The 25,971-nt window shown below is 41.2% G+C and overlaps 1 protein-coding gene and 1 pseudogene across 2 annotated transcripts in view; one reads left to right on the top strand and one right to left on the bottom strand.

The window, feature by feature from the left end:
* The window catches only part of LOC106578611 (limb region 1 protein homolog), a 70,515-nt gene extending 60,965 nt beyond the window's left edge, over window positions 1-9,550 (bottom strand). For both annotated transcript variants that reach the window (XM_014157607.2, XM_014157608.2), the window contains exons 1-2: window positions 9,347-9,550; window positions 1,315-1,387 (exon numbers count right to left, since the gene is read on the bottom strand). In XM_014157607.2, the coding sequence (XP_014013082.1) occupies window positions 1,315-1,387; window positions 9,347-9,409 (136 nt within the window). In that variant the 5' untranslated portion in view covers window positions 9,410-9,550. The remainder of the gene's footprint in view (window positions 1-1,314; window positions 1,388-9,346) is intronic.
* Window positions 9,551-15,216: 5,666 nt separating this feature from the next.
* Window positions 15,217-25,971, top strand: LOC106578628 (nucleolar MIF4G domain-containing protein 1-like; annotated as a pseudogene).

Here is a 25,971-nt window from a genome sequence, read left to right as displayed (position 1 = left end):
GTTCTAAATCAAGGTGACTTACAAAGATGAGGACCAAGAGCAAGACAGGGATACTGGTGATGTACAGTAGTGTCCACAACTAAACAATCATTGTGGCATCTGAAAAGACACGTATCCCGAAAGAAAAAGGAACGAGGTGGGTAGATAACTAAGTGTGTAATTGTAGCAAAGTATCTATAAACTACAAATAATACCTCCTCTTACGTGTTACCTTCATTTTTGTTCTATTATGTACACAATAGGCCATAATATATTTTGGCCCAATAGGCCTGGCATATTCCCACATTCAAGGAGCTTTCCATTTTGATTGGGTTATTTTACCTAAAAACCTTTAGGCCTACCTATAGAAAACTTATTTTTTTAAATCTCTGCCCAACCTGGCAAGAGCGGCCAAAGGGGTGTTTAGCATCCCCAGTGGCTCTGCAAGTGTAGAGAGGATATTCTCTGCTGCTGGCCTGCTCTCCAGGCACCATCACATGAGCCTGAATCCACAGACTTGTCAAACTCGTGTTTCTACAAATTAATTCTAAAAGGCACTAATAAGTCATTTTTCGCTTAATTTGTATTCATTCTAAGTAAATCACTGCCTATATGCACAATTTATAGACTAGAATGATTTAATACAATGAAATGTTGTTTACATGCGCTGCGCTTTATGTCCCTACCAGCCTATTGTGTCACAAATGCTTGTATTTCTTTGTAGGGTATAGCATTGAAATAATTTAAATAATATAGCCTAAATAATTCATTTTCATTCCTTCTTAGGTTCCCTTTCTGGTGCCTGACCTATTTAGAGTGTTTATATGCTGTTTAATATGACATGAAGCCTATTTGAAAATGATGTGCGTTTCTTACATTCACCTTTTCATGTTTATTCAAATACTTTTTATTCAAATCCATATGGTTTGGTTTCAATACCAAATGGTAGGTTCACGTAGTCACATAAATAGATGGGTGTTGGTTAAATTGTGATTTTAACGAATGGAGCGGCAGTTTTTTTGTGTTAGCGCGGAGCCCTTTTTTTAAGCGGAGTGCAGGAAAGGACATGGAGCGCCGGAGGTGATTTCCAACTTCTCAACTCCGCTCACATGCTCTGGCCACTAAATAGTCTTGACACAACGCGATGGTTCCTCTGTGTGCAAACATACCGTGAACAAAAGGCCGAGCTCAGCAATAATTGCTGTGAAAACTCTGGGACTGTGTGCGCATCTCAGGTGTGCAAGTATTACATAGAAACAGTTTTTGAAGTTGGTACCACAACATGTGCTGGTAGTTTCAGTACAACCACCATAAACACAGAACAAGACTACTTACCCGTTTTCCTCTTGTACCTGGTGATGATGCAGTACGACACAATGTAGAGTACTGCAAAGAGCAGGAAACAAATCTGAAAAGACAAAAAAAAATTAACAATTATAAAGCTGCTGAAGTGTTATGTACATGATTAATGTTATAATATCTGGCATTATATTGATGTGAACGCATAACACATTTTGATATATATGTATTAGCCTCCCGTAGACATGTTCTGCATCCCAAATGGCACCCCATTCCCTTAGTGCACTACTTTTGACCATGGCACATAGGTCTCAGGTTAAAAGTAGTACACTACATAGGCAATAGGGTGGCATTTCGGACGCAGATACGGTACTACGACATTACTACAGTAGTTTATAGGGATGCACAATATATCGGTGAACATATCGGAATTTTGCGCTACACAGCATTCCTAACCTAGCCCACAATGTCTGCTGTGTGGAACAAGCTGTCAACAAGTCGAGCAGTCATTTGAAAGAGTAAGAACATTTCAGAGACAACTCAAAGGCGAAATCCATTAAAGCCAAGATAATGGAATTCATTGCCCTTGACAATCAACCGCTCTCTGTCGTGGGTGATGTTGGCTTTCGCCGACTGGTCGAGCACCGGTACACACTACGAAGTGTGCTATTTTTCAGATGTTGCCCTACCGGAGTTACACAGTAATAGCGTCACGACATACATACTATGGAACACCATTTGGGTCTTTGCGTGTCAAAAAATACACAATAGGGTTGTCAAAGCTGTACAAAAAAAGTCTGCAAACACCGGCCACGAACGATGTGTTTACAATACCGCTTTGGTAATAAAGCATAATTTGTTCGACCGCAACTTCTGGGGTAGCTAGCTTTAGCTTGGTACCTACCTAGCACCAATATAACCAGCCTGAAAACAATGATCAGGAGAAACTGCAGTCATTTTCATTATTCTTAACAATGATTTAGGAATCCTCGTAAGTATTAGCTAGGTTGCCACTTGTTGTTCACCTCTTGAAATTGAACTTCGGTTCATTAAAAAAAATTGCTAGCCAGCTACTTAACCCTGTTGCCCAAAACTAACGTTATAAGCAGCCAGCTAGCTTCATCTGGCTAGTGAGGCTCGACCAGACCGGGTTATGTGTTGTGAAGCTAGCCACAATAAGGACTAGCCACAATAGTGGACTATACGGTTAGCCTTCAAAATAAAAGTATGTCATTGACAGGATGCAAATGAATACAATTAGTAGTATGTCATACTTTTATTTTGAAGGCTAACCGCAAAGTTCACTATTGTGGCTAATCCTTATTATGGCTTGCTTCACATAGATGGTCCGACCACCATTTAATCAAATAAGAACCGTCTTATAAATTACGGTTATTTTAGATGATGACACCTAGCTATTTAGCTAGCTAGCTAACTATATAGCTACTGAAACAGATGTCATTTTGCTATGTTTTTGGGGAGAACATTGTATGTATCCATTAGCCAGCTAGCTTTTTTTTATGACCAGCACTGTATGTGCGCAAGACAACTTAACCAGCATCATAGCATATGTATCGATGAATCAGTGACATATGAAATATGAGTGATAGTGTAATAACTACATAAAAAATTTATGAACGCGTTAAATTATTATGTGACGTACAGTCATATTCAGGTCCTGATTGGTCAACAAGCTTATTTGACATGTCAAATAGTGTTATTTGACGTGTATCTTTTTTGACATGCAAAGACCCAAACCGCGTTCCATAGAAATCCTGGTTGAGAATGAAACAACTGAACAAATGAACAACAAAACAGCACAGCAAGTGAAAGAAATAGGTTTTGATTATGTTTTACTGGTAATGGGGACATACGTAAATGCCAACAAAATAACTTTTTGGTCAGTGTGGTGTGTGTGCATAACCTTTATTTAACTAGGCAAGTCAGTTAAGAACAAATTATTTACAAATGATGGCCCGGACAACACTGGGTCAATTGTGCACCACACTATTGAACTCCCAATCACGGCCGGATGTAATACAGCCTGGATTCGAACCAGGGACTGTAGTGACGCCTCTTGCACTGAGATGCAGTGCCTTAAACCTCTGCGTCCATGTGTGTGTGTTAACTATTTAACTGTACTAGAATGCTTAAAACGCCGCAACATTTTTTTATATCGGATATTGGTCAAAAATGTCTTATCGGTGCATCACTAGTAATATATGGACATGCGATGCATGGTCTATGACAGCAAGTTTGCTGGGATATGAATCACTGCATATCATGTACTGTATACGTAGAGTTATTTCCATAAGACAGCTATGATTGATAGAAGTTGGGATGGCCTGGCTGGATGGATACCAGTCATGCATGTAGCCTTGATCAGGTTACAGGCAGACCTCCCCCCCCCAAGGCCTCTCTCAAGTCTAGGTGATTCACTCCTACAGGGAAAGAATAGTCTGGGTGGGTGCCGATACTTTTGCTTCGTATATTCAACAACACCTTGCCCTTTGACACGAGATAGCCCCTACATTTCCAATTTGAATTAATTTATTAATTAATCTACACGCAACATGATCTGGAATTAGGCGGCCTAACAACAACTGAATAAATTTTTCGCAGTGCCATTGCCAAACCCAGGGCCTCAGAGCCCCAGCACTGACAGAAATATTCCACATTCCCCTACGGACCGTGGGACAGACAGCAAATAGGCCTGCAGATGTCCTCCGCAGCAGCAGCACTATCTCCGGTTTCCACATTATACAACACGAGGAGACATGAGTCAGCAGGAGTAACAGGCAGACAAGACACATATCTTTGTCTATCATTATAAAATATGATAGACAAAGATTGGCTCTCAAAACCCTTCAAAAAGAAAACTCAACTTTGCAACCACATGACAACAGACCAGAAAAACGGTTGAAAGGTCAGTGCTCTGATCAGCAGCAACACATCTAACCCCCTCCGACAAAACTTCAGATATGAGGTTGGGTGGATGCCTGACTGTGCCCAGGAGTGACAGGACACCGAGGGAGAACCCTGAGCTGGCTGATGGTGATCAACTGACAAGAGTCTTCTCTACCTTGCTTATCGTCAAATTGCTCCACTGTATCTAGGTCTATTTCTTATTTTTCTTCCATAGAATCCTCACTTTTTTTATTTAACAGTAGGCTCATAATTTAAACCCAACTATCCTAGCCTACATCCGCTTTCTACACACATTCCCTCGTGACAGGCAGCGCATTGTTGCCTGGCTTCTACCAGGTCGATGTTTTGCATGATTCATGCATCTACTACCATCATACGCATGACTCAGTGGATGTACTGATAAAGCCTAACAGTCATGGCGTTTTCGATATGCATTATTTTCTGCTTGAGGCTCAATGTTGTTAGACATAGCAGCAGAGACAACCCATGACATAGACTTGTTTAGAGTGAGTGCAGGGCACTTCCAGCACCTAAAATAGCATTGTACACCTCTATGATATTTGACCTCACACAACACTGAGGACACTATAGTGACCACACCTTTAAAAAAAAAAAAATTATATAACAAAAAGAAATCCTGCTAGCTCTGGTCCAGGGCGTTACTGCGCATTAATCCACTAAGGAATGCGCAGTGGAGGAAAGCAAACTAATGCCCTGGACCAGAGCTATGATCCCTCATGTTAAGGTACATATGCTGCTACAGCACTAGCTATGTAAAGTTTAGGCTACGCTATAACTCCGGTGACAGCAACAAAATGTGGGTCACAAATGGTGGTCACATTTCATAGTAGAATCACTTAGGCACTATGTGCTAGAAGGGAGGAGGGAGCATTTGAATGCCAGCGTGGATAGGGGCATTTCCATGTAAAAAGCCCCATGAGCACCGACATGGGAAGTTCATAGGAGCATGTCAAATTCAGTGTCAAATGAAAGTCTATAAAAATAAATAAAAACAACACAGAAATTTCTCAACCATTTTCCCATCCTAAAAACGTGGAATAAGCAAATGCTTGGCTTTCTGGTCAAACCGATAGAAAAGGGGTGTTCGACAACATCTACCATAAAGTCTTGAAAGATATTAGAAATATTTGAAAGACATTAATGTTGAAGTAAAGACACCTGCCAACTAATATCAACACATTTAGTGTGGTACATTTTTTTTTTAACTATATGGGCCTGGAAGTGTGGATGAGAAGCTAGGGTATAAGTTAATACAAATGTATGGGTAATTGGAGCTTTGTATTTGTGTTACTTTTTTAATATAATTTTTTACTTGCTGTTTAATATTCAAACCACTGATATACAGTACCAGTTAAAAGTTTGGACACACCTACTCATTCAAGGGTTTTTCTTTATTTTTACTAGTTTCTACATTGTAGAATAATAGTGAAGACATCAAAACTATGAACTAACACAACACACCCCCACACCTCCATGCTTCACGGTGGGAACCACATATGCGGAGATCATCTGTTCACCTACTCAGCATCTCACAGACACGGCGGTTGGAACCATAAATCTCAAATTTGGACTCATCAGACCAAAATGACAGATTTCCACCGGCCTAATGTCTATTGCTCGTATTTCTTGGCCCAAGCAAGTCTCTTCTTATTATTGGTGTCCTTTAGCAGTGGTTTCTTTGCAGCAATTCGACCCTGAAGGCCTGATTCACGGTCTCCTCTGAACAGTTGATGTTGAGATGTGTCTGTTACTTGAACTCTGAAGCATTTATTTGGACTGCAATCTGAGGTGCAGTTAACTCTAATTAACTTATCCTCTGCAGCAGAGGTAACTCTGGGTCTTCCTTTCCTGTGGCGGTCCTCATGAGAGCCAGTTTCATCATAGCGCCTGATGTTTCTTGCGACTGCACTTGAAGAAACTTTTAAAGTTCTTGATATTTTCCACATTGACTGACCTTCATGTCTTAAAGTAATGATGGACTGTCGTTTCTCTTTGCTTATTTGAGCAGTTCTTGCCATAATAATATGGTATTTACCAAATAGGGCTATCTTCTTGTCACAACACAACTGATTGGCTCAAACGCATTAAGGAAAGAAATTCCACAAATTGACTTTTTAAAAAGGCACACCTGTTAATTGAAATGCATTCCAGGTGACTACCTCATGAAGCTGGTTGAGAGAATGCCAAGAGCGTGGAAACCTGTCATCAAGGCAAAGGGTGGCTACTTTGAAGAATATTTTGATTTGTATAACACTTTTTTGGTTACATGATTCCTTATGTGTTATTCCATAGTTTTGATGTCACACTATTATTATACAATGTAGAAAATAGTAAAAATAAAGAAAAACCCTGGAATGAGTAGGTTTGTCCAAACTTTAACTGGTATTGTATGGTTAAAAGATGCTGTCTTGTTTGCAGTCTTGTTGGGTGTTCGGTTTTTGTTTTTATCAGTGTTATGTAATGGTGTAATGTCAAATTGATTAAAAAATATATATATAAAAAAAACTTGCACAAAAAAAGAAACAACCCCTTGTTCCTAGTAATTCTGTTACCAAAAACCCACATATCTTTAAGATCATTTGGAATTTTTCCTCTCTCATGAGAGGGAGGATAATAAAAGTTCATAGAGGTAACAAGTAAAGGCAGCCCTACCAATTAGTTAGTGTTTTTACTGATATCAACTTTAAGTGATTAAAACTCATAATTCTGTTACCAATTTATCAGTCAAGGAATTACTGTAATGTAATTGGCTAGAATGGGAAATCATAGTAGTCACAAACCACAGTTGGGTCACCTGTTACTGTCCTCCCTTCCACTGTCATGTTCAGCTCATAGTGTCTCCTGTTACTGTCCTCCCTTCCACTGTCATGTTCAGCTCATAGTGTCTCCTGTTACTGTTCTCCCTTCCACTGTCATGTTCAGCTCATAGTGTCTCCTGTTACTGTCCTCCCTTCCACTGTCATGTTCAGCTCATAGTGTCTCCTGTTACTGTCCTCCCTTCCACTGTCATGTTCAGCTCATAGTGTCTCCTGTTACTGTCCTCTCTTCCACTGTCATGTTCAGCTCATAGTGTCTCCTGTTACTGTCCTCTCTTCCACTGTCATACTGTTATGTTCAGCTCATAGTGTCTCCTGTTACTGTCCTCTCTTCCACTGTCATGTTCAGCTCATAGTGTCTCCTGTTACTGTCCTCCCTTCCACTGTCATACTGTTATGTTCAGCTCATAGTGTCTCCTGTTACTGTCCTCTCTTCCACTGTCATACTGTTATGTTCAGCTCATAGTGTCTCCTGTTACTGTCCTCTCTTCCACTGTCATGTTCAGCTCATAGTGTCTCCTGTTACTGTCCTCCCTTCCACTGTCATACTGTTATGTTCAGCTCATAACTGGTGGTCAAAGCAATAATTAAAACAGTCTGGCCACCCCTCCTTCTCACTCCAGTTAATGTCACCTCTCCCAGCTCTTACAGACACCTACCCTCTTTCCATTTACTGTCACAGGTATCCTCACCCACTGAGCACCGACCGACACCACACATCCATAGACGTTGAAAAGTTGTTGACATTTGGTCAGTCCGCCCTGGCCAGACCAAATCTGAACCAATCATAGGCGTCTATGTTTCATACATTTGGACAGCGCCGTACAGTAAAGTAAAGAAAATTTGAGTATAGTACATTACAGTAGAATTCAGTAAAGTAGAGAACTCTAGAGTACAGTATAATGTATTGTACTGTGATTATCTACTTTACTGAACTCTATTGTGCTGTACTGTGATGTAGATGATTGGTTCAGATTTGGTCTGGTCCGGACCAACCAAATGTGGTCTTGTTTTGGGGAATAAGAATAATAGCCAGTGTCTAGAATAATACCCAAATATGCAAATGAGGATATTGAATATTTCTACCTTTAAGGATACATCACCATGAACAGAATGATATTCATAATTATGCATTTTTTTGTATGGTACACATCTGGGACCCATGATGTAATTCCGTGATGTAAATCCACTTCACTTACTGTAGTTCAATAACCAAAAGTCAAGGTGTCATGTCATAGCTGACACCCCATTCTTTCTGCAGACATCTTTGAATCTTAATTCAGAGCAGATATTTAAACGGAGTGTTTGGAAAACGTGGCCACATACAAAAAACAGAGGGAGATTTTACTAAAATTCTGTTACCAAACTTTGCATCTGCAAATTTTTTGCAGTTTTTGTTTTTATAAAATGTTCAGCAGAAATTGTTCAAATTAGTCCTTGCGCATAGAGTTATTGTACTTTTTAAATCAAATGTTTTTGTTTGGTAACATTCAGAAGGAAAAATACTCATTACCATGGAATTGCCTATAGCTAATTGGGTAGCCACTACCAGCATAATGCATCAAATCCCAGAGCTGACAAGGTAAAAATCTGTCGTTCTGCCCCCGAACAAGGTAGTTAACCCACTGTTCCTAGACCATCATTGAAAATAAGAATGTGTTCTTAACTGACTTGCCTAGTTAAATAAAGGTAAAATAAAATGTAAAAAAAATACTGAACAAGCAAGGAAGGAGAACGATGACAACAATAGAGGCAAGCTAACTTATTTAGAGACAAAGGCGCAATTTTCCAAAGCAGATATCCCGACACTGATTTGGTAAATAGATGGATTAGACTAGAAACAACTCAAATTCGTATAGATGCAAGGACTGACCGATATATAGTTTACTTGTAATTAACCATGTTTTGAAAATATAACGTTAGTGTTTGTTTACAAAACAAATTAGTAAAACAAGTTTATATTTTGGGTTCTGATGAGGGTAAGACACTTGAACTCATGGAGGTATTCATAAGTTTTACTCTTCAGTCCCCAAATGGATGTAGAAATCGTAGCTTTCCCCCCTTAACGTGGCTATCCCCTGTTGTGGAGCTACAATAAAAGTGAGCTAATCAGAAAGCTACTATTATAGTTACACGTTGGGAACGTTCGCTAGTTATAATTGGTAGCTAGCTATATGCAACTTGCTTGCTAGCAAAATAACGTTAGCTTTGCTTTTGACTGATCTAATGTAAGTAAGCAGCATCGCCACACATCAAACGTTGGCTAGCAAGCTGGCTAGCTAACGTTAGAGAGATTAACTTACAATGTACTCTCGAACTTGGCTGTGGAAATTCTGCTCTCTGATAGTAACATCGTCTTCTTCCATTCTTCATATTGCAAATGCAAGTCAATTGCCCCACTAAATACTAGTCGTACAACTGACGTCCATAAAACCTGTCTATGGTCAACAGAAAAAAACGGCTCAGGCTACATACACTTCTGTGACTAGTATTCTGCTAGCAGCACAAACGATGACGTCACTTTGTATGGTAATAACAAAAACTTCAAAATAAAACTCCGCATTTCAAAACATTGCAATAATATATTTAAGCAATAATGTCCGAGGGGGTATGGTATATGGCCAATATACCACGGCTAAGGGCTGTTCTTAATCACGACGGAACGTGGAGTGCCTGGATACATGCCTTAGCCGTGGTATATTAGCCATATACCACAAACCCCCGAGGTGCCTTATTGCTATTACAAACTAGTTACCAACTTAATTAGATCAGTAAAAAGACATGTTTTATCATACCCGTGCTATACGGTCTGATATACCACTGCTGTCAGCCAATCAGGGCTCAAAACACCCAGTTTATAAATGCCATTTAGCAGATGCTTTTATCCAAAGTGACTTATAGTAATGTGTGCATGCATTTTACATATGGTGGTCCCAGGAATTGAACCCACTACCCCGGGCATTACAAGCGCCATGCTCTACCAATTGAGCTACAAAGGACCAAAATGTGGATAACTCATTCAAATTATATAGAATTTTAATCAATGGCGAATTTTATTGTGCAACAAGAAAATGCAATAAGTAATTTATGGAAACATAACAAATAAAAAACATTTTATAACACCAATAATAAAAAAAAATACAATGTTGACACTGCTGTGTTAGGCTATAGAAAGAGCACTAGCTGAGACAGGTAGAAAAGTTGTGTGGAAAATACTCAGTAGGGTCTCTCTCTACTAACCAAATATAGTTTGTTTCGGTGGGCGACTGTTTTATAGGCATATTCACTTAGTCCTGCATGTTATATTAATTCCAAAATAATACATTAATGTACTGTTGTTGTGTTGAATATCATCTGTAAAGACAAAACACTTAAAACCGTTTTTTTTGGGCTTACCCTGTTTGCTTCCTGTGTGAAATAAAATGTAAACAAAGACACAATGTAAACAATGATGGAATGGCATACCTGTTAAAGACCTGTATTAACCTAATGGTGCTGATAATGGTTGTACCTTTACATATTTAAATCAGCCCAAGGCCAGCCTTGACATGTGCCATAAAATGCATGAGGTCAATCGCTTGACCTGACAAATTAAATATTTTTCAGATATTATGCGATCCCATCGATGTGGATAGGGGCATGCTCCCTCTCCTGTTTCCTGAGGTCCACGATCAGCTCCTTCGTTTTGTTGACGTTGAGGGAGAGGTTATTTTCCTGGCACCACTTCGCCAGGGCCCTCACCTCCTCCCTGTAGGCTGTCTAGTCATTGTGGCCACGCAGTCATGGCTGAACAGGGAGTACAGGAGGGGGCTGAGTATGCACCCATGTGGGGCCCCTGTGTTGAGGATCAGCAAAGTGGAGGTGTTGTTTCCTACCTTCACCACCTGGGGGCGGCCCGTCAGGAAGTCCAGGACCCAGTTGCATAGGGCGTGGTTCAGACCCAGGGCCCAAGCTTAATGATGAGCTTGGAGGGTACTATGGTGTTTAATGCTGAGCTATAGTCAATGAACAGCATTCTTACATAGGAAATCCTCTTGTCCAGATGGGATAGAGCAGTGTGCAGTGCCATGGTAATTGCATCGTCTGTGGATCTATTGGGGCGGTATGAAAATTGAAGTGGGTTTAGGGTGGCATGTAAGGTAGAGGTGATATGATCCTTAACTAGCCTCTCAAAGCACTTTATGATGACAGAAGTGAGTGCTACGGGGCGGAAATAATTTAGTTCAGTTACCTTTGCTTTCTTGGGTACAGGAACAATGGTGGACATCTTGAAGCGGGGACAGCAGACTGAGATAGGGAGAGACTGAATATGTCCGTAAACACTCCAGCCAGCTGGTCTGCGCATGCTCTGAGGACGTGGCTAGGGATGCCATCTGGGCCAGCAGCTTTGCGAGAGTTAACACGTTTAAATGTCTTACGTCGGCCACGGAGAACGAGAGCCCACAGTCCTTGGGAGCGGCCGTGACGGTGGCAGTGTGTTATCCTCAAAGCGGGCGAAGAAGGGGTTTAGCTTGTCCGGGAGCAAGACGTCGGTGTCCGTGACGTGGCTGGTTTTCCCTTTGTAATCAGTGATTGTCTGTAGACCCATCCACATACATCTTGTGACTGAGCCATTGAATTGCGACTCCACTTTGTCTCTGTACTGACTGGCTTACTGTTTGATTGGCTTACTGAGGGAATAACTACACTGTTTGTATTCAACCATGTTCCCAGTCACCTTGCCTTCACAGTCTACTGCTATACTGCTAACCTTGATAGAAAAGCAACACATTAAGGTCTATAACTTGTAAATAATGTTCTCCATGGTTGTTCTGTAAGCTTGATTATGCTGTGTATTGTTAGCCTATCAGCCTTGTTGCCTCTTGTAATGCATGTTCAACTCTGCAAAATGTGCCTTTGCTGACCTTGATCGATAATCATGACAATATAGCTTGTAAATAATCTTCTCTCTGTTATTATTCTTTTAAACTAGGTAATAGGCATTTACTGTATACTGAAAACCTTGATAGATAAGAAGCACATATCAGCCTACAACTTGTAAATTATTATCGCCATTGCTTTTCAGAAAGTGGGATTATGCTGTGTCTTAATAGCCTGGTTAATATGCATTACATTTAACTTGTAAATAAATTCGTTTTCATTTTGATTGAAAAGTTTGGTATTTGTGTTTCCTTTTTGTTGTTGAGTGTGTATTGATTTCAGGACCATGGATAGCACCAGGTAATTTAAAGCTGTGTTCCTGGAATGACACAGTCCCCCTCCAAAACGACACATATTTGGTTAGTAGAGACTCTACTGTGTATTTCCCACCCCACTTTAGCTGAGACAGGTAGAAAAACTTAATCTCTAAAGTGCCAACAAGTATCCCACATACTGTGTATTGCATTGCAGTGATTGGAGTGGATGGAGTAAGGAGTCACAAGTACTCTGTATTAAACCCGTTGCCCAGCACAAGAGACCCATTTCATTTTTACAGACTATATTGAGTAATTCCAATAACATATATTTGTAGTTTATTAAAAAGTGTATTTCTTTAAATATAGCCTACACAACAGCTTTCAACATAGCAGTATTTGTGTAAACTTTCAAAAGAAATGCTGGTATAAATAATATAAGAAAAAAAAGAAAATACGTCAACTTATAAATGTATTTTTTCGAAGGTGGTGTGCTGTGAAAAAATTATCGATATTCGCATAGTTTAGCATGTCTTTGCAGGGGGCTCTTATTTTTTAATCCATGATCGTGCTCCAGCATAATATCCTGCTGCTAGGACAACGGTAATTCAGCCAAAATCCACTTGAATGGGTTGTTACTAGTTAACACAGTTACAAAGTCGTAATTATGGCTAAACCCCGCCGATTTCTACAATTTATCTTGTTAAAAACGGATTTTAAACCTTAACTCTAACTTTAACTACACGGTTAGCCTATATTGTATATCATACAAATTCATGAAAACACACAACAACAAAAAATCGTATTCATTTAAGGTTAGGTTTGGGCATAAGGTTAGCAGTGTGATTAAGATTAGGGATACGTTTAAAATCTGATTTTAAGAAGCAACATTGTAGAATAGGCGGGGTGCAGACATAAGTATGACTTTGTGGCTGTGGTAACTAGTGACGACCAAAAATGAATGACATCATCATTCAGCGCTAAAAAAATTATAATAATTTGTTGTGTTTCCTGAGTCGTTTGTCAACAAAAATGTCTTACCTCGTGAAGACTGGATACATGTGTCTAATTATTTGACGTTTTAAGATAGTTTTGTTCAACTATTTCAAGTGTTCCGAAGTAACGACGGTAGCGCTTATTTCACTTAAGTAGGTGGTAGGTAGACTTTTGCTTCATAGCAGGGGCGGAAATCCCGGGGGGGACGGGGGGGACACGACCCCCCCACCCTGGGAAAAATATGATTTGTCCCCCCCAATATATCACTGAAACATAACTATGTAATTGAAATAATATTAATAATACGCAATGAAAGCAATTGTGCTGATTATAGACACTTAATAGCGCGTTTTTAAGTTTCAAAAGATTGCGACTCCCCCGCCCTTTGCCTCACAATGGTTTGATCCACTGCCAGTTCCTTAGCTTGCTACGTAACTGCCATGAGGTTCATCCAGTCAATCGCGCACACACACACTAGCTGAATATGCAGAGCTAGCGCGCAAATATGAACTATTAAGCTAGCTAGTACCTATTCCATTTATGTGGCGTCGTCAAAGATGGAATCAGCATGCAGATGATGTAAGTTAGTGCTTCAAAGTCCCTGTGATAAGGTTAGCGATAAACTGAAGTCCAAACTGAACAGAACTACACTCTCTTCTACCATTGTCTTAAATATATTGAATGGTCTCGTTGCAAAAGCTAAATTGTCGCAAGAGAACTTTTATTTATTTATTTTATTTCACCTTTATTTAACCCGGGTAGCAAAGATTATAGCAAACACCACTGAAACTGAATTGGTGCTCGCTAGCTTTGCAAATTCAGCTATTGTTGGAAGCCAGCCAATATGAAACAAACTATTAAAATTACAAAAAGTTGCAGCATATGTTGTGTAAATGGTGAACTCATACAGCTGTCAACTCTTGTCATTTTAATCCGTTTCACATTTGCTAGCTACCTTTTAGATCGAAGCCCATATAGAATGATTGAAGATGATAGAAGCCCATCTCCTACTGTAAATAACCTACACACTGTGTGTGTAGCCAGCCAGCCAGGTAGAAAAATGGCAGAAAAATAAAAGACGGAGTATTTTTCAATACACCAAAACGCATAGTAAGAACCCTAGTAGCCTAATATCTCAAAGACTAGTTGATAAAATGTTCATAAGAAAGAAATGAAATTCTAATGGAAATGTTTCACAATGATGTCATTAGGCAGAGCAGGCAACAGATGGCACACAGACAGCAGAGTTGGGGACAGATATGCAGGGACAGACTGGAAGAAACAGGGAGTCTCAGGTAAGTTTGTTGAGTCTTTGTTTGGCAACATTATGAAAGGTTCTCCATTTTTTTGACTTATAAAATAGGAACATAATTGGAAAATGCCATGGATACCCCCACTCTCAACTTAAACTGGTGACTGAACTAAGATTTGTTAAAGGCAATGGTATTGCTGTTGTGATTAGTTGTGTAGTTTTGGGTACCGGTATTTAGGAGTATGGCAAACACCTTATTTCTTTGGTTCCTCAATATACATTTACCATATTACAATGTAGGCTATGTGTTACAGCACTACTTTTGGTGTCCCCCTCAGGAATTGCTCTTGAGAAAATTTCATGTAATTGTCCCCTCCAAAGTGGATATCAGATTTTCGCCCCTGCTTCATAGACAAGCTTTTTTGCTTCATACACAGGCATGTTTGCTTCTTGCCAAGCTTGAAACTCGTAGACGCATCGAAAGGATTTTAATTATAAAAGTCTGTGTCTTTCGTCAAGTAACAATAAGATCATAGTTAAGTAGTTAACGATAGTTATCTCTGTTGCAAAGATGAAAGGCAAGGGAAAGCCAAGACGGAAGGAAAGACAGGAAAATTGCTAAAGTATATGGTGACAGTTAACGACTTTGTAAAGAGTAAGGTATGCTGTGATGAAACGGAAGATGGCTGTAGTTTGAGATTTGTTAAGAAGAAAAGTAGAAGTGATGCTTAAGGCGAAAAGAAAGATAAAAATGACAGTAAGGACCGCTATGAAGGCTAACGTTACAAGCCTCTCAAAGCATCCACTGGTGACAGTGAGGAAGTTGCAACCCCATCTGATAAACAACAAACAAAGGTGAATTGAAAATTGAAGAAAGATGAGCCAGCAGCTCAACAGCCCAAGTCAACTCCTGTTGAGACTGCAGTTTAGAGAAGGCTGAGAAAACAGGACCGAAGAAACCGTCTAAGAAAGCAAAGCGAAGAAACAGACTCGAGGAATCAAGAAAAAAAAGCCATTTTGGAAGCAAATGTTGCAGAGGACCGAGAAATTCAGAGATTGGAGGGATCTCTTGGGTATAACAAGAGGAAAAACAATTTGCTGATGATGGACTTGATTACATTTTGGGTGTACTGGATGCTGGGTCGGCAGCTTCAGGGATGATGTATGACAGTGATGACGACATGGACATTGCCAAAAAGAAATTCAGGAAGTTGGAAGACAGTGAATCTGAAATGTCCGGCAAGGAGGAGGAAGAAGAAGGACAAGACTCTGAAGAGGAGGGCAGCGAACTAGACAGTGATGGAGATCTGGACGCCAATGCGGAGAAAGGCAAGTATGTGGAGGAAGACGAGATTGATGAGGATGAAGAAGGAATGGATGAGAGTGGTGGAGCAGGTTCGGAAGAAGTAAATTAAGAGGAATGAGTTGAGACTCAGGTCCTAAGGCAGAAACTGTACATTTACCAATTAGAATCTCATTTGTGAATTTCAGCAAAAATGTATGTTTTGTATTCCTGGACACAGATTAAGCCTACTAGTCCTGGACTAAAAAGAAAGCTCAATGGAGAATCTCCACTGAAAATACTTTTTAGTCCAGCATCAGGCTTAATCTGTGTCCCGGAAACTGGACATAAATGTATAGACTGAGAATTAAACACTATTCTGTATATATAGGCTGCCGTGTCAGCAGGCAAATATGTGCGCCTCACCTACGGGACACCAGGGATGATAAGCGCAAAGCTGAGTTAGAGAGACTGAAGAGACAAGTCAAAGGACTTGTGAACCAGTAAGGCCATTCAAATTTGATTTAAAGTGTAGGAAGCATGCATTTTTACTAACCAATATAACAACATAGTGTGGTCAAAGACTTAACTTAGTTGTAGTCACAATCTAGTTACCTGTAAGTACAAACATAGTCATTTTCTTTGTGTTATTACATATTTATGAATTTATTTCCAGATATCTTTGAAACTACCTACAATGCACTATTTCTCAACGTCATATGTAGGATCTACTCTGTTTTACGGAGTTCGTATGCTAGCTCAAGCATGTAATTATATTCCAGACCAAGTGTTAGCGGTGGTGAGCTACAATCCACCAATCACAGGAAGTGTGATGTAAACAAGAAGCAGATGGGGCACCTGCTGCCATGCAGAAGGCTCTTCATAGACCTTGTGGCTGTGTTATCTAGCGGGGGCCGGTAAGCGTGGCACGCTCGAAAGAAAGAGAAAATCATATCAGCTCTGATTTTGTAGTACCTAGTCTGTTCTCCGTTTTGTTTTGTAAACTTTTCGGCATGTTCTCTGTGAAATAGGTTACAGCAGTTTTTAACTTTTTCCACCTTCGCTTAGTGCTAGCTGACAGACACAAGTATGGGTAGCTGCAGCTCAATATGGCAACCGGAGTATGGGCGAGTGGGTGTGTCTAAAGGAGTGGGTGTATGGAAAGCGAATCAGCTAATTGGGCAGGTTTGTTGCCACTCAAGAACGTTTTGCGTGGCTGATTGGGGTGCACAACGAGTCGATAAGCCGGCGACCAGTGCGATGGTGTTGTATTGGCCTGCCTGCCGACTTGAAATACTTCTTACTGGCTATCACGGTCATGTCGCTGCTGTAGCTCAAGTGGCAATTTAAAAAAAATGCGTATACCAATGCAAATCTATATGTGACATGTTGTTATGTTTATGCTACCTACCCTTTAATTATATATATTTTTAAGTTGAACCCCTTTAAAAAAACACTATCCAACCTCATTTCAACACCTAGCGACCTCACCAAGAGATTTTTTTTTAGCCTTTTGGTATAATTCTTTTGGAATGATAGTCACAGAAAGCAGGGTTTGAGTCTCAGTCAGGGTACTCCCCTAATTAACTACGTTGGTGTCAGGTGCTGGATAGCACCACAGTGGGCCCTGGTCAAAAATAGGGCACTATATAGGGAATAAGGTGACATTTGGGATGCAGACATAAAGTAAGGGAGCTAGTTACAGTCAACTAAGAATTACGATTGAATCCTAATGGATTTGTAGCAGGTGTAGTTGTCTAGAAGGTCTTGGTGACCTTTAGTTTACCTTTAGTTCACCACTGTATGCTCCTCTGATAAGGGCACAGAAAGAAGGAAATAGTATTTTGTAACAACACAGTCTGTGTGAGAAAAGGAGTAACCATTAACCAGTGAATGATCATTAGCTTGTGGTTTGTTTGATTTACGTGCTCAGTGTGACTTGTCTCCAGTTCCTTTATAAGCTCTCTCCCCCCCTTTGATTAATGGGAAAGTGGCAGTTCACACCTTGCCTTCCTATTAGCATTATCTCTCTGTCAGGCTTACTCCCCACCCGTCAGTAAATGACCACACACAATCAAACTTGAAACACACACACGTTCACTTACCCTACAGCAATTCAAGGTTCCAATGACTTGCTTTATTTTCTGTTCTTTGACAACAATGTACCATTTTGCAGGTGGGGACTTATTTCTTGGAGAGAGTGGTGCGGAAGTTTGACGGAATGTACAAGAGCCCGGTGGCCATGGTGGCACATCTCTACAACTTCCAGGTGGTGCACGCCCTCCTCACCATTGACATCCTGAAGATGATGGTTGGGGCCTTCACCGAAAAAGGACATGGTTCTGTTCATGCTGAAAAATGTAGGCTTCGCCCTGCGGAAGGATGATGCCCTGGCTCTGAAAGAGCTCATCTCTGGGGCCCAGCGGAAAGCCAGCGGTGTGGGCACCAAGTTTCAGGATGAAAACAGGGTACGGTCTGTCACAGCTACCACACAACACCACTCTCAACACAGGGGCGAAAATCTGATATCAACTTTGGAGGGGACAATTACATGAAATTTTCTCAAGAGCAATTCCTGAGGGGGACACCAAAAGTAGTGCTGTAACACATAGCCTACATTGTAATATGGTAAATGTATATTGAGGAACCAAAGAAATAAGGTGTTTGCCGTACTCCTAACTACCGGTACCCAAAACTACACAACTAATCACAACAGCAATACCATTGCCTTTAACAAATGTTAGTTCAGTCACCAGTTTAAGTTGAGAGTGGGGGTATCCATGGCATTTTCCAATTATGTTCCTATTTTACAAGTAAAAAATTTTTAGAACCTTTCATAATGTTGCCAAACAAAGACTCAACAAATTTACCTGAGACTCCCTGTCTCTGCCAGTCTGTCCCTGCATATCTGTCCCCAACTCTGCTGTCTGTGTGCCATCTGTTGCCTGCTCTGCCTAATGACATCATTGTGAAACATTTCCATTAGAATTTCATTTCTTTCTTATGAACATTTTATCAACTAGTCTTTGAGATATTAGGCTACTAGGGTTCTTACTATGCGTTTTGGTGTATTGAAAAATACTCCGTCTTTTATTTTTCTGCCATTTTTCTACCTGGCTGGCTGGCTGGCTACACACACAGTGTGTAGGTTATTTACAGTAGGAGATGGGCTTCTATCATTTTCAATCATTCTATTTGGGCTTCGATCTAAAAGGTAGCTAGCAAATGTGAAACGGATTAAAATGACAAGAGTTGACAGCTGTATGTGTTCACCATTTACACAACATATGCTGCAACCTTTTGTAATTTTAATAGTTTGTTTCATATTGGCTGGCTTCCAACAATAGCTGAATTTGCAAAGCTAGCGAGCACCAATTCAGTTTCAGTGGTGTTTGCTATAATCTTTGCTACCCGGGTTAAATAAAGGTGAAATAAACTAAATAAATAAAAGTTCCCTTGCGACAATTTAGCTTTTGCAACGAGACCATTAAATATATTTAAGACAATGCTAGAAGAGAGTGTAGTTCTGTTCAGTTTGGATTTTAGTTTATCGCTAACCTTATCACAGGGACTTTGAAGCACTAACTTACATCATCTGCATGCTGATCTTGGAATAAATTGACGATAGCAAAGATTCCATCTTTGACGACGCCACATAAATGGAATAGGTATTAGCTAGCTTAATAGTTAATATTTGCGCGCTACCTCAGCATATTCAGCTAGTGTGTGTGCGCGATTGACTGGATTAACTTTACGTCAGTTACGTGCATTGAGTGCCTTTCAGACAGTAGATACGACCTCTCTGTTACCTAGCAAGCTAAGGAACTGGCAGTGGATCAAACCATTGTGAGGCAAAGGGTGGGGGGGTCGCAATCTTTTGAAACTTAAAAACGCGCTATTAAGTGTCTATAATCAGCACAATTGCTTTCATTGCGTATTATTAATATTATTTAAATTACATAGTTATGTTTCAGTGATATATTGGGGGGACAAATCATATTTTTCCCAGGATGGGGGGTCGTGTCCCCCCCCCCATCCCCCCCGGGATTTCCGCCCCTGTCTCAACATCACCCTCTGTCTATACTCTGACCTTATTGGTGATAACGCTTTCGAGCATGGTCATTTAACATTTTACTCATTTAGCAGCACTTATCCAGAGCAACTCGCAATTAGCATTCCTTAGCAGTCATAAATGAACAACAAGCCAACTCTCTTCTGAATGTCATCTCTGTTGGCTCTGAAGAACAACGATATGAGGAAGATCCCAGTCCATGACCCAGAGCCTGTTGAGAGACTGCAAAAGCTACAGAGAACTCTGGTGGGATATGGATCTGATTAACTTAATACTTACTAACAAACTGTCATATCATAACCTCAAAACCATTCTTTGCTCAGCGATGAAATATTCTTCCATTGTTGATGTTTCAACCACAAGAATATATCACTTGTACCTTTTAGCTAAAACCACCAGGGGGCACTATAATCTCACATAGCAGTTTATGTTTAAGCAATAAGGCACGAGGGGGTGAGGTATATGGCCAATATTCCACGGCTAAGGGCTGTTCTTATGCACGACGCAACGCGGAGTACCTAGATACAGCCCTTAGCCGTAGTATATTGGCCATATACCACAAAACCCAGAGGTGCCGTATTGCTATTATAGACTGGTTACCAATGTAATTAGAGCAGTAAAAATACATGATTTGTCATACCTTTGGTATACAGTCTGATATACCACGGCTGTCAGCCAATCGGCATTCAGGGCTTGAACCACCCAGTTTATAATATAGGTTTGAGCACCCAGATGAGGGGAGGGTGAAGGAGTAAGGTGAGGTTGCCCCTAGACGCTGATCTTGGGTCAGTTTAGCATTTACCCCACTTACATTTAAGGATGGGATTGGGGAAGGGGAAGCTGTGCCTCCGGGGTGAAACTTCACCCCGGAGCATTATGTGAATAATGTTTTAACTGTTGTGTTCAGATCCACCAGAGTTCAGGGGCCAGTGATGTGAAGCTGAGGGTCTATTTGGAGAACCTCTTGGCTGCAGAGCAGGTGGGCCGCTGGTGGATCGTGGGCTCATCGTGGGGCAGAGCACCCACCATGATAGGTGACCAGGGTAACATGACATCAAAACAGTCAACTGCAGAAGGAAAGGTACTAGAACCATAAAAGATCTGAGGCCGAATGCATCCAGTGTCTCAGAATAGTCCTGCTGATTCAAACCATATAATCTTATTTAGATGGGGGGGGGGACCTGATCCTAGATTAGCACTCAGAGATGCTTGATACATATGGCCCCTGGTGTTCCACCAAATCATTGCTGCAACTCTTTCATATGAACATTTGAGAAGTGACGTGACGTGCGGTGCATTCTTACAATGCACCACGAGTGGAATGCGCAAATGCACGCATGCACACACACAATAATATTATTATGTGAAATATTATTACACACGTGATGAATACGGTTTTGAAGAAAATCCCATATCAACAATTGACATGACTGAAAAGTGTTTCTTCAAAACAAAATTCTAGCTTGATAAATGAAATGCGTCAAAGGGATGTTGTCTATTCCCATGTTCATCCAACAGTAGCCTAAACCGCAAATTGCAAAGGAAAATGCATTTACTTGTGATTTTAAGTCTATTCGTCTGTCCTTTAGGGTGAACCTCTTGGTGACAGTGCTGTAGGGCCAAGGCTGACAAACGGATCAAACATGGCTTTAATTTTAACACTGATATTGTCCAAAATGTTGTAAAACATTCCTCTCGTCTCTGATCAGTTGTGTGCTCCGGGATGCTGTGTCTGTTAGGCCGAGTGTGGTGCATTCGATCAGATGATTTTCTGTCCCTTCCTCTGATGAAGGGCAGGAAGCTCAGCTGTTGGTCTCCTTCTGAATTATACCAAGTTTCCTTGGAAATCCAACTTGGAAAATTGTTTGAGGTGCAGTGAAGGCATGGCCCCGAGTAGATTTTTTTGCGGTGGGGGTGCTGAAATTGTTTGTCTAACGGATTTTGTTCCGCTCCGCTCGTACAGGAGTAATAAAGGCCTAGTGGCACTAATTTGGCGGGGGGGAAGAAATGCTCCCAAATGTCTTTAAAAATATATATATATCATTTTTAACTGTGATTTATCAGGGGGTGCTGCAGGACCCTCAGCACCACTACTTCCCACCGCTATGAGTGAAGGAGGTCCATTTACCCAGGCTGTTTTTGCTAGCTAGCTAGCTAGCTTCGTTTAGTTAAAGGGATGAGAGCACCAAATTATGTAGACACGCCCAAATGTGCAGCGCTTGCACACAACATGTTTAGGCAATACGCATGTGCAAAATATTAAATCATCTCAATGCAACAAATGCTTTCTGCCCATATAAGACATGTCTACGTCCTGGAAAGTTTACTGTTACTTACAACTGTCATGCTAATCACATTAGCGCATGCTAGCTCAACCATCCCAGTATAGGGACACCCATCAGAAAAAAACATAAAATAATGACAATTTAACCGCTTTTGTAAATGATTATTATATTTTTTTTACGCACTGCCTACCCTGACTGCATTTCACTACATTTGAGTACATTTGAATTCTGAAGTAGACAACATTTTCAATGTGTTTTACTGATCATAATGCCATTTTTCTTTCATCTATCTACTCAGGTCAGCTTAAAGGTCTTAGACCTGGCCTGGAAACAGAGAATGAGCAGACATAAGGAGAAATATCTTCTGCGTCATCATGACCAGCAAGGATTACCTGGATGCCTTTTGAGAAGCTGATACGGTGTGTTTTGTGTCCCTACCCTTCTGCACTGCTGAAATGCTCTCATACCAAAGCTAGACGTTGTCACAAGTTTCAGTATGTGACACTACATTATTTTCTGTGTACAGGATGGGTCTAAAGGACCAGCAGGAGAGAGAGATTGTCCACCTACTGATGGATTGTTGCCTCCAGGAGAAGAGATTCAATGCCTTCTATGCTGTACTGGGAGATAAATTCTGTGAGCATGACAGGCAGTTCCAGGTAAGAGAACAGGGCCTGTAATTATAAAGCCTCTCAGAGTGCTGATCTAGGATCAGTTTAGTCTTTTAGATCATAATGAGTAAGATTACATGGACAGAGGCGCTTTATGAATACAGGCCCAGACATTATAATGGTTCATATTTGCTCCATAGTAGGGATGTTAACCTACATTTGACCGGTCATGCTGATCGGTCTATAGGTTAATTTGCATAATTTAGTGGAATTAAATTGGTGCATCTGTATTTTATCGTTAGTTCATCATGTATCTTAGTTATTACACACGCATAGCATATACAGCCTAGTTTGAGTGAAATATCATCTGTTGGAAAGCGAAATCTGCAGCTCCTCAAACAGCTGGTTGCTACTGGAGTGAAACGTGCTTTTATAAGCCCAGTCATTGCGCAATAATTCTAAATGCAATCGCGTGTTTAAAAACAGAGTTTTGATGGCCACGATTAAATAGAGAAGGATCCCAGCTTTCTATTGCTACTATTTCTCAACTCATAATTGAAGCGTGCCTCCATTCGCCATTTGAGTGCATAGGCAACGGTAGGCAGGCTATCAGCACGTCACCTTCCACTTTGCAAGCTGAGCTGGAGGCAGTAGGCTTACACATTTTGAAAACATATAGCCCTACTTAATTGTTTGAAACCTGAACGTTTTACCTCATATTAGCCCCACAAGGGAGGGTTTCTCTGGTCGCCAGGAGGGTGGATGTGGGGTTGGGGGAATGGGATGGGAGGTTGGGGGTGGAGGATCACATATTTTTGTTTCTTTTCCTTTTATATTGTAACTGTAACCCCCCCTCCAATTAAGATCTTATTGAAAAATGGTTCTTCCTACCGCCTATTATATATTGTTCCTGGATGGCAGGAAGCTTGGCCCCAGTGATGTACTGGGCCATTTGCACTTCCCTCTGTAGCGCCTTACGGTCAGATGCTGAGCTGTTGCCATACCAGGCGGTGATGCAACCGGTCAGGATGCTCTCGATGGTGCAGCTGTAGAACCTTTTGAGGATTTGGGGGCCCATGCCAAATCATTTCAGTCTCCTGAGGGGGAAAAGTTTTTGTCGTGCACTCTTCGCGACTGTCTTGGTATGTTTGGACCATGATAGTCGTTGGTGATGTGGACACCAAGGAACTTGAAACTCTCGACCCGCTCCACTACAGCCCCGTCAATGTTAATGGGGGCCTGTTCGGCCCGCCTTTTCCTGTAGTCCATGATCAGCTCCTTTGTCTTGCTCACATTGAGGGAGAGGTTGTTGTCCTGGCACCACACACCCAGTTCTCTGACCTCCTCCCTATAGGCAGTCTCATCATTGTCGGTGATCAGGCCTACCGCTGTTGTGTCGTCAGCAAACTTAATGATGGTGTTGGAGTTGTGTTTGGCCACGCAGTTGTGGGTGAAAAGGGAATACAAGAGGGGACTAAGTACACAACCCTGAGGGGCCCCAGTGTTAAGGATCAGCGTGGCAGACGTGTTGTTGCCTACCCTTACCACCTGGGGGTCGCCCGTCAGGAAGTCCAGGATCCAGTTGCAGAGGGAGGTGTTTAGTCCCAGAGTCCTTAGCTTAGTGATGAGCTTCGTGGGCACTATGGTGTTGATCGATGAACAGCATTCTCGCATAGGTGTTCCTTTTGTCCAGGTGAGAAAGGGCGGTGTGGAGTGCGATTGAGATTACATCATCTGTGCATCTGTTGGGGCGGTATGCGAATTGGAATGGGTCTAGGGTGTCCGGGAGGATGCTGTTGATGTGAGACATGACCAGCCTTTCAAAGCACTTCATGGCTACCGACGTGAGTGCCACGGGGCGGTAATCATTTAGGCAGGTTACCTTCGCTTCCTGGGGCACAAAGGTCCGTTTTCTTTGCAAGGGAGGGAGCAAGGGTATCGTTTTCTTAGCAAGGGAGGAGAATTCTCCACCTGGGCGGACTGTGAGAGGATCAAGTACAAACTCAATGATATCCTTGGGCATGCTGTAGTCTTCAAATCTGGTGGAGAAGTTGTCCCTCAGCTGCTTGATGAAATCTTCCATCACCTATGTGACAATGCTGCGGCCTGGTCCCTCTGTCTGTCGTTTCTTCATGTGCTGAGGTGCAGTAGCCTTCCAGATGACAAGTCCAAATCGAACAACTCAATCTTCCTAGTAAAGGCCTCAAGTTTTTCCACCATGTCCACTTTTTTCCCTCTTTCTTGTAACTGCAGATTTAACCCGTTTAAATGACAGAATGTCAGCCAAAAAAGCTTTGTGTGTAGCTTACAGTTAACTCTTCAATGTTTCTGCGTCGGGCCTCTGTCTGGGGCGGAAGGCCACTTCGAAAGTTCCAGGTTTAGATTCATAATGACGTCTGAGATTTAAATGATTTGCACGCAGTGACATTTTCATTGCAAATAAGACACACTGGCTTGGCATTGGGAAAATATGGTAAGATGAACGCATATCGCTCTGTCCATTCTTCTCTGAAATGGACAGAGAGATATGCGTTCATCTTACCATGTCCTCGATTTTTATTATCCACCTTTCTTTTGATACTTTTTGAGAGCGACATTTTCTCTTGCAATGAAGCTAATTGTTCTGAACGAATGTTGACATTAAAAACAGTAGTGTAGCCTAAAGTAGGCTACGTAGACCTGTTTTTCCCACCAATCTACGCACAGAGAAAGAGACAAAAATAATAATTGAATAGAGACATTGGTAAGTTTATGAGCGTAATCAAATAAAAATTGTTATTTTCACTGAATGTATTATGTGCTAATCAGATGTGTTAAATTGTGTTCAATTTGTAATGTAGTTGTGCTAATATTATATGCTAATTATGTTCTGGCCCGCCGACTATTAGCTCATACATTTTTTTTTGACGAACCCTGGTTTAGAATACATTTTATCAGGGTCAGATTCTTCCTACTTTCGCGTAGTCATGAAACATCTTTGGCCAGAGTCCTTTGGCTCTCCTGTAAAACTGCACCGCTGAGACTTGACCATGTGAAAAGTCTGGTATCAATGTCTGTCATTGTGTTGTGTCTCGTCAGGATTTTGGGAATTCCCAAACTAGGAATGCTGTGGGAGGGCTTGAAGCTGTTCATCAGTCACTTCCTACTTAAGAATGCCCAGTCCCAGGGAACAGCTGAGCAAACAGGCCTTCTGTCAGAGCGAGCCGAGGTCGCCACCAAGGCCATGGAGGCCAAAGAAACCAAACTCAAACTGTAA

Source organism: Salmo salar, chromosome ssa19 (assembly GCF_905237065.1).
Source record: "Salmo salar chromosome ssa19, Ssal_v3.1, whole genome shotgun sequence".
Taxonomy (NCBI): Eukaryota; Metazoa; Chordata; class Actinopteri; order Salmoniformes; family Salmonidae; genus Salmo; species Salmo salar.
The sequence above is the reverse complement of the archived record's forward strand: the minus strand, read 5'-3'. Positions and strand labels throughout refer to the sequence as shown.